Here is an 8,687-nt window from a genome sequence, read left to right as displayed (position 1 = left end):
GAGGCCTCCTCACACCCCTACAGCCTCACCCGGTCCTCCAGAGATATACACAACAGAACCATAAGCCAACCGGCTGTAACAAAACAATAAGCCTACTGGCTACACATAAAGTCCAGGCCCGCCTGTCTCTCTTGCCAATGCCTCCTGGTCAGGCTTCTCTTCACCCTGACCATCATGCAGACCTCTGGGTGCTCAGGCTGCACTGCTTGGCTTAGCTCTCCTGCAGAGCTCCTACACCTCAGGCTGCCAGAAGGGAGCTGCCAGCCAGGCTCCAGCCTGGCTGTTTATAAGGGCCCGGCCCTACCCCCTTCTGGTCACCTGACCAACCTGGTTGCTCCAGCAACCCGCACCTGAGCTGCCCTGGAAATTAGCAGAGGCCCTAATCCCTACTTAGGCACAGGGCACCCAAGTGCCCCCATGACAGAGGGGCATAAAATTCCTTCAATCCCAAACAAGCCATTGTTTTAATGTCTGCTAGGGGTAACAGTGTTTTCTGTGTAGTATCATTTTAGACTAAAGCTGGGTATTAGTACAGTACAATTTATGTGAAAGATTTCAGTAGCTACTAGTTACCTGATACAGAATGGATGAATACAGTGCAGACATAAGGTAAAAAAGTCATTTTGATTTGAGGCATGTTCTGGCTGATTAGACTGACAGGATGCTATAAGTGCATGAACAAACATTCACTTGGAGCAGTTTCAAAAGGAAAAGGGAAGCTGCTGTTCCAGAATGCACAGCAGCTGCTTAACCATAACCCCTACATGTGCACAAATCTGTCATCATCCAAGTGAGCTACCCTGTCCCAACTTTAGTCCCAGATGAAGCAGGGTTAAAGTTGGAGGAATTTTGCTACATTGTATCGCTGCATCCTTTACAGTTACAGTACAACAACTGCTACCTTGCCCAAAGCAGCATACCACTCTCTCCTTTTGAAACCACTCCAAGGTTCGTCTACACCAAAGATAAATTAATTCAGCAAAGAAAAATCACAATACAATTCATTTTTTAACATTTGAATTTAAATTCCAATCTAGTAGATGGTATTTTCCTAAAGTTACAAACAGGCCACCAAACAAGAGCATTAAACACGTCTCAGCTTATTTGTGAAAAGAAAAATTAAATGCAATATCAGTACTTGTCCTTTGAGTCTTATCTTAAACAGCTAAGAGTAGATATTGTTATAGACCAAACGTTTTGACAGACCTATAACAATTCACAAAGAATAAAGCAAGTTTATAGAGGAAAATGTATAGAGTAAAACCATGAGCCAATTAAAGTCAATAGGAAAGCTCACTTTGACTTTAAAGGATCCTGGGATTACTAACAGTATTTTTAAGTTAATAAAGGGAGTAGACTCAACCACTAAGGAGACTATAAATGTTTGGGCAAGGACTCTCTTGAATTATGCCTTCAAATAAATACCTAACATAACCAGGCCCAACTAAGTGCATGCATAATGCTAATAAGTAAGAACAACGATAATGAATATCACTCAGAAACATTGAAGATACAATACTTCTAGGTATGACTATACTTCTTGGTATTACTTCCGATTAATCAAATTCCTTGATGCACTTATATGATAGTAGTTGAGAATATATACCCCTACCAACATTTAATTTAATACTGGGGAAAACAAGCAGATCCCTTTTTCCTTCCTTAGTATAAAAATGTCTGGGAAAAGAAAGACAATGCAGTCAAAGGGAGTTATTTCAATTGTGCAAGTATGACAGAAGAGGCTGTGTGTCCACCTGTAGCTCCAAGTTTACTTTGAAAGGTAAAACCATCATAGTTATCCTAAAGTTACTGATACCTCTCTCCGTCGAGAAGCCCAGCAGGTTTGTTTGATTTTCCAAACAACGGCAGCTACCAGCAGTAGGGACAAGAAGCAACTGCAATTACAAAAGAAAAAAGGGAAAATAATAACAATCAAATTACTTTCTATAAATGCTCTGTAAAATAATTTTCTCTTTGATTAGGCAAGAAAGCTGAGGCAAGAAAGCTAAGCAGGTGCAGAAAACACAAAAATGTTGGAAAATTTAATTCTTGCGCAATGATTGATAGCTGCCAATCATCTAGCTGTCGAGTGAAAAAAAAGGTGCACACCCAGAAGGTGCATCAAGCACTACTGCTATCCTCACTAGAGCAGCGTAATCTCAGTCAGAATCACAGTACAGTCACCAAGTGTGTGTTGGGTATTTCAAGCTCAGCAGACAAAAAAGGAGGGGACAACCTGCTCTTCGAAAAATGAAGGATCTGGAAGGGGAAACTTCAGATGCCTCAAAACTCTTCTGATTTTGGCTCTCAGTAAGTGGAAGGAATGCAGGAATTATAATTAGGCATCACATTCATTATTGAGTTGGCACATGAGGCAGCACTGGGTTCCTTTCTCCAGTATACCAAGTACGTCTGTTATAGGAATAAAATCACTTTAAACACCATTGTTGTTAGACTACTAAGGAAAAAAAAATGCAAAAATCTACTTGATTTGTGTAATATTTGAATGACTAACTCTCCATGCTTCCTAGCCATTAGTTACTTTTCCTCCTTTTCCAGCTATTCCACCCATTTATATTTCTTCTGAGGTATAACTCTTGCCACGCAATTTTAGGAGAGAAGCTCTGTTGAATCCTACCTTTTCCTAGTGAGGTTCAACATGGTTAAAGAGAGGACAAAAGTTCTAAAAAGACATACCTACTATAAGATACCAGGACACGTTTTTAATTGGTTTAGTCTTTATAAAAAACAGGGTTTACTAGTTGCACCTAAATGTTGTTAATAAAGACTGGTCTCTCTGTACAGTTTTTGCAACTGAATAATAGAAACTTTTTACTCTGCCAGCCCAATTACCTATGCAATTAGTGCACATGAATAAACTTCAGAGCTTATTGCTCCAGAGTTTTTTTGCTCCTGTGCCTGCCATTTGAACATGCATCTGGGAGCAATGAACATGCATCTGGGAGCAATGAACTCCACAGCTGATATTCACCCAAAATACACCCTCACCACCCCTATTGGGAAGTATATAACAAAGGTGGGTGGAACTTTCCTTAAGAAGGAGAGAACAAGTAATTGAAACCAACGGCTAGGTTTTACTGCCTTGAGTCTGGCTGTACAGATTCAAGAAGACTGATCAGCCTAAACTTGAAAAGGAAAAAAAAAGTTAGTTTCTGGTCCTAAATGCAAAGCTCTACCTTCCTCTTAATAGCCAATGTCAACTACCAGCATGTCTTCTGAAGGTTCTTTAACCCTCTTTGGGGCTCAGGTGCTGGTATAGAAAAGAAAATATATACTCGCTCACTCCTCCTAGGACCACTCTTTAAAATTATACTGGGCTTTTATTGGATCCTGGCACAGTCGTTTTGTATAGATAACTGACTTCTCAGAGGTTCTTCTGGATGTGTGATAGCAGGACCAATGGATTGGAACAGTTCAACATACTTCCAAATGATTTTTCCTACAAAAAGCTTTTGGTAGAAAGAGTAAATGAGCTTTAATAAAGGATGTAAAAGGGCAATGTGCTAGTTCAGGAACCTGAGGGATTTCAACTCTCTACTCTTTATTGAGTCTTAATGTAAGTTATCTTTCTGCAAATGGTCCTTATTGAAGTGATAAACCATTTTGTTAATATACTATTGTTGCTAACCAAGGATATTCTGTCAAAAGCTTTTCCCTAACAAAATCTCTTTATCTTGAGAGCCAACCTCTGATAGCGATGATAATGCTATGAGTCACTATTGTAGAATGGAAACACACTTGCTAATGGAACCATTTAGTCCATGATTAAGGTTGACCCTTTTCCTTTTTCGTTCTTTCTTTCATCATCATCAGTATTTTTTAAATTTCCCAGTGGCCCCACCTCTATTTCTTGGTTGACATCAAGGATTAGCAGACGAGGTGTTAACACTAGGGACAGAGTAGAATAGAAAACTGTCCTGGGACAGCACGTGAAATAAAGGTAAATTGTTCCATTTGTTCTTTTCCTCCTCTCCTATTTATCCACCTCAGAAAAAAATGGGAGGTAGTAACACAGAGTCTCGTAGTGGCATTTAAGAGTACCGGTCCCCAACTTATGGCTTGCAGAAAACATGTTGCCTCTGAGATCAGCTACAATGCTTGTGGCCACAGGAAATTTAAAAAAAAAAGTCTTAGGTTGGCAGGGATAGCAATGCATGACTGCCTGCAGTGAATTACTGTCGTCTTGAGGCCAACAAAGCTTGGGAACCATTGCTTTAACGAAACAGGATTGAAACTCAAATCAATACAAGCAAGTACAAGTACAAGGGAATTAGGGCACGAGAAAGATAACATCACAGGCTGGTCAGTAACCTGCATCTCAAGAGAGGATCCCATTCAAGCAGTCGGAGGCATAGTTTTTATAGAGGTGGGGCAAAATCTGAACATAGTTCCCAACATATTTAGTATGTGGCCTGTGGGGTGGGGTATAACCTGTGTATTTTGTTCCAGGGAGAGTGCTTGCTTGATGGTGGGAAGGGATTTGGAGAACCTACCCTACACAGGGAGCATAAACCTAGGCATTTGGCAGGCTCTGAACAAACCTTGGACAATAGTCCTTCCTACCTCTCTAAATCTATGATCCTACTACATTCCCAGGAACTGAACCAATTTCAGAGGAACTGCTCTAAGCCACCTCTCATCCAATCCATGTCCTGGCAGCAGACCTGAGGCCAAGATGAAAGTTTATACACGGCCTAATACAGGGCCTATGGGAATCAATGGAAAAATGACCACTTTGTTCTATGTTAAGATACATCAAACATTTGAGATCTCAGATGATAACAAGCTACCTTCCCTACCATCTATGAAGAAAAGTTTCTTGCAGAGCCAGCCTTACAGGTGGGCAATGTGGGTGACCACCCACGGTGCTGTGGTCGGGGGGCACCCTCCCACACACACAAACATACAAGTGTGAGCAGCCCATGCTCCCAGCAGCGCTCTCCCCCTCCCACCCCATCCAATCCAATCCCCAGCCCTGGCAGGAGAAGCGGTGCCCAGGCCAACCTGCCTCCTACCTCCAGCCACTGCTCAAGATGAGCCGGGCCAGCCATGTGTCTGTGGGGTGGCTCCTGCTCCAGTCCACCTGCCTTACTTCCACACAACGGGCAGTGGTGCTGGCTGGTGGGCAAGCAAATCTCCTACTACATACTGAAACTCAAAGACAGGGCTCCAAAATATAAGTTCACCCAGGGTGCCATTTTAAGGCTGGCCCTGGGTTCTTGGATTAGATAAAAGTGCCAAAAAGCCCTTCTGAAGCATCCAATCTATACAGATCCTGTGGAGCCAGGGCAAACTAACGTGCTGCCTCTTCTGGTAAAGCACTTTTTTCTTTGTGGGGGGGGGGGGGCAGGGGGTTCACATCTGTCACAGCCCTTGTCAAACCAACCTGTTTTTATTCTGTGATGAGATTAACAAACTCAGTTTATAAAGATAACAGCTTAGATGTAATACATTTAAACGTCTGTAAACTGATGCCCTAGCATCACATAACATTCAGATTACAAATTAACACAATACAGCGTTGATAAGGACATGTTAAATTAATTAAGAATTGGCTAACAGAGATCTCAAAAAAAAAAACTAGTTGCTAATTGGCACACTCTTGAATAGTGGTATTTCTAGAGGGGCTCCACAAAGTTCAGCACTAGGCAAGATGCTATTTTCATTTTCAATATTTTCATTGATGATTTGGAAGTAAATATGCAAGTGCTCCTAATACAATTTGCAAAGATGTAAAGATTGGCAGAATTGTAAATAATGAGGAGGACAGAACAGCCATGCAGATTCAAACAAACCGATTTTAAATATAGGTGATGAAAAGCTATACGTCTAGGAACAAGGAGTGCAGTCCATACTTAAAGAATGGGGGAGTCACTTGGAAACAGTGACTCCAAAAAGGATTTGGCCTCATGTTGGACAGAAAGCTCAATGTATACACAAAAAGAACAAATGCAATTGTAATGCTGAGAGTAATGAGTGGGAGTAAAGAGGTGATTTTTCCTCTGTATATGGCACTGAGGGGACATATGCTCGATACTAGAATATTAGCATCTAGTAGCATCTGTTGAAAGACAGAACAGGGTGCAGAACAGAGCCAAAATATGATTTGAGATCTGAAGCAACTGATTTACACTGACAGACTTAAGACAGTTCAAATTGTTTGGCTTATCAAAAGTTGAGTGGAATAGTGCCTAAATATCTTTTAAAATCTTGGATTTATTCCCTATGTTTAATTGACTTTCAATGTTTTAATCAAGGATAAGGGCATGCATATTCCTTTGCTGCTCAATAACCTTAACTCTGACCTGTAAATTGCTTAAATGTATTTCTGTCATTGTGATTTTGGTATCTCCGGATATTTGTAAATCTGAACCAAAATCAATACTCTTGTCCAAACATAAGCACTATATGAAACATCTGAAAAAGTGTCACAAAGATAAATACTTATAAATTAAAAGGATCAGTCTTGAATATAAGTTCAGATACACTCATAATTTTACCATAATCCATCAATGCTGTATCATTCTAATAAATTAGATGCATATTATTTTCATGAAACAGCAATGACAAGTTATTTACCATTTTGCTGGCAAAGGATACATATTTTACCTAGCATCCTATGAAAGGAACTATGCAGATACTGAAATCAGGATGATAAAAAAATAGCTATTTTTTCCCCAAATACCTGGGTCTCAATTAAGACTGTGGTCCTGTTACAAAATACATTTGTCTCTTAGAGCTTGACAAGAATACTGTGTTCATGCTTATGATAGTTTCATAGTTTCTAGGGTCGGAAGGGACCTGAGCAGATCATCTAGTCCGACCCCCTGCCATGGCAGGAAAGAGCACTGGGGTCAAACGACCCCAGTAAGGTGGTCATCCAACCTCCTCTTAAAAACCCCCAGGGTGGGAGCCTGCACCACCTCACTTGGAAGCTGGTTCCAGACCCTAGCCGCCCTGACCGTGAAGTAGTGCCTCCTGATGTCCAACTTAAACCTTCCCTCTGCCAGCTTGTGATGGTTGTTCCTGGTTAGGTTCAAATCACCTTTACTTGTGTTAAAGGATACACACACACCATGACCAGCATCCAATGATTTCAGCAGGACTATTTGCCATATGACCCTTATGTATAGGTATACTGGGATTCTGACACTTAGCTAGGGTATGTTAATTTTTTGATGTTCTGAACTATTCAGTTAATTTTGCTTTGATGCTGCTTATATTTATTGCTTATAAAATTACATGTTATATACAAACTACAAGCTGTATACAACTATCAACTAATACATACGTGGCAGGCTTACCAAAAGCTGCCTGGCGCGTCCAGACAGACTCTTCATTGTAATTGGTGATGCCCATCCACTAATCAGGCGAATGCTGAGCAGGAGCTTGCCCTGCCCCTACCCAGGGTGAGGCAGAGAACCTGGACCTGGTTGAAGCTTGTCCCTTGCTTCAACCTGATTGGTCTGTCTGCAATCTGGGGGCAGAGCCCTCAGAGGGTATAAAAGAGCAGCATGCCTGGTACACGGGTGGCTGCGTTGAGGGATGGAGAAGAGGACAGGCAAAAAAGAGCTGGTGTGAGCTGGCCAGAGGGGCAGAGCCAGTGCCCTGAAGAGCCCGAAGACCCTTCTTCGCTGGATGGGAGCGGCAAGCAGCCGTGTCTCCAGCCCCCCAGTGAGAAATGTGGCGTCGGTGCAAGCAGCTCTGCATGGAGAGTCCAGGAGGGACCAGGACCCTGGGAGCTGCTCGAGGTGGCTAAGGTCTGCAATCCCTGCTGTGCAGCCAGGAACACAGTGTACTTGAGGTGGCTTGGGTCTGCAACCCCTAGCACAGGGCCAGGCAGTCAGTGCAGCACAGAATGGTCCAGGAGGGATCGGGACCTTGGGAGCCACTTGCGGCATCTCGGGTCCGGGCCCCCTGGCACAGAGCCAGCAGCCCAGCGTAGACAATGCTGCACAGAGGGTCCAGGAGTGGACTGAGTCCCAGTGTTGAACAAGGCGACCCAGGCCTCCATCCCTTAGCAGAAGGCAAAGCCCCCAGGAGCACATGATCGTGCTCAGGGCTCCACATGGGCAAGCTGCCCAGAAGGAGTCAAAGGCCCAGGAGGCTCCTGCAAGCAAGCAGCAGCATGCCTGAGGGGCCAAGGACCACTCACTCTGGACCCTGGAGTTGCGAGTTGCTGGGGAAAGGAATTCCCACAGGAGAAGGGAAATTCCTCCTTGTTGGTAAGGGGCTCCTGGAGGGGAGGCCTCAGGGGAGAGTCCTGCCCTCCTGAGTTTATAGGCTTCCCTGGGGTTTGTAGAAGGCCCAAGAGGTATTAGGGTTTCCCACCCCATTAGTCACTGGAGTGCAGCCAAGGCCTTAGGAACAACCTGGGCTTTGGGGACTTTTCAAAAGTCAGGTTTATCAGGGGTGACCACCAGTACCTGGGGGAACGTCTGTTCACCACAGCGCCCCAAGGGATGACGAGGTCGAACAGTCAAACTACTGCGAGACCGTTTCAGGCTGGACATAAGGAAGAATTTCTTTACTGTCCAAGCCCCCAAGGTCTGGAACAGCCTGCCACCGGAGGTGGTTCAAGCACCTACATTGAACACCTTCAAGAGTAAATTGGATGCTTATCTTGCTGGGATCCTATGACCCCAGCTGACTTCCTGCCCTTTGGG

General features: G+C 43.4%; 1 protein-coding gene across 2 annotated transcripts in view; it reads right to left on the bottom strand.

Moving 5' to 3' along the window:
* ATRNL1 (attractin like 1) overlaps positions 1-8,687 on the bottom strand; it is a 1,264,546-nt gene that overhangs the window by 513,197 nt on the left and 742,662 nt on the right. For both annotated transcript variants that reach the window (XM_019502884.1, XM_019502883.1), the window contains exon 26: positions 1,817-1,895. In XM_019502884.1, the coding sequence (XP_019358429.1) occupies positions 1,817-1,895 (79 nt within the window). The remainder of the gene's footprint in view (positions 1-1,816; positions 1,896-8,687) is intronic.

Source organism: Gavialis gangeticus, unplaced genomic scaffold (assembly GCF_001723915.1).
Source record: "Gavialis gangeticus isolate Ggan-Ray unplaced genomic scaffold, GavGan_comp1, whole genome shotgun sequence".
Lineage (NCBI taxonomy): Eukaryota > Metazoa > Chordata > Crocodylia > Gavialidae > Gavialis > Gavialis gangeticus.
This window is presented reverse-complemented; position numbering and strand designations above follow the sequence as displayed.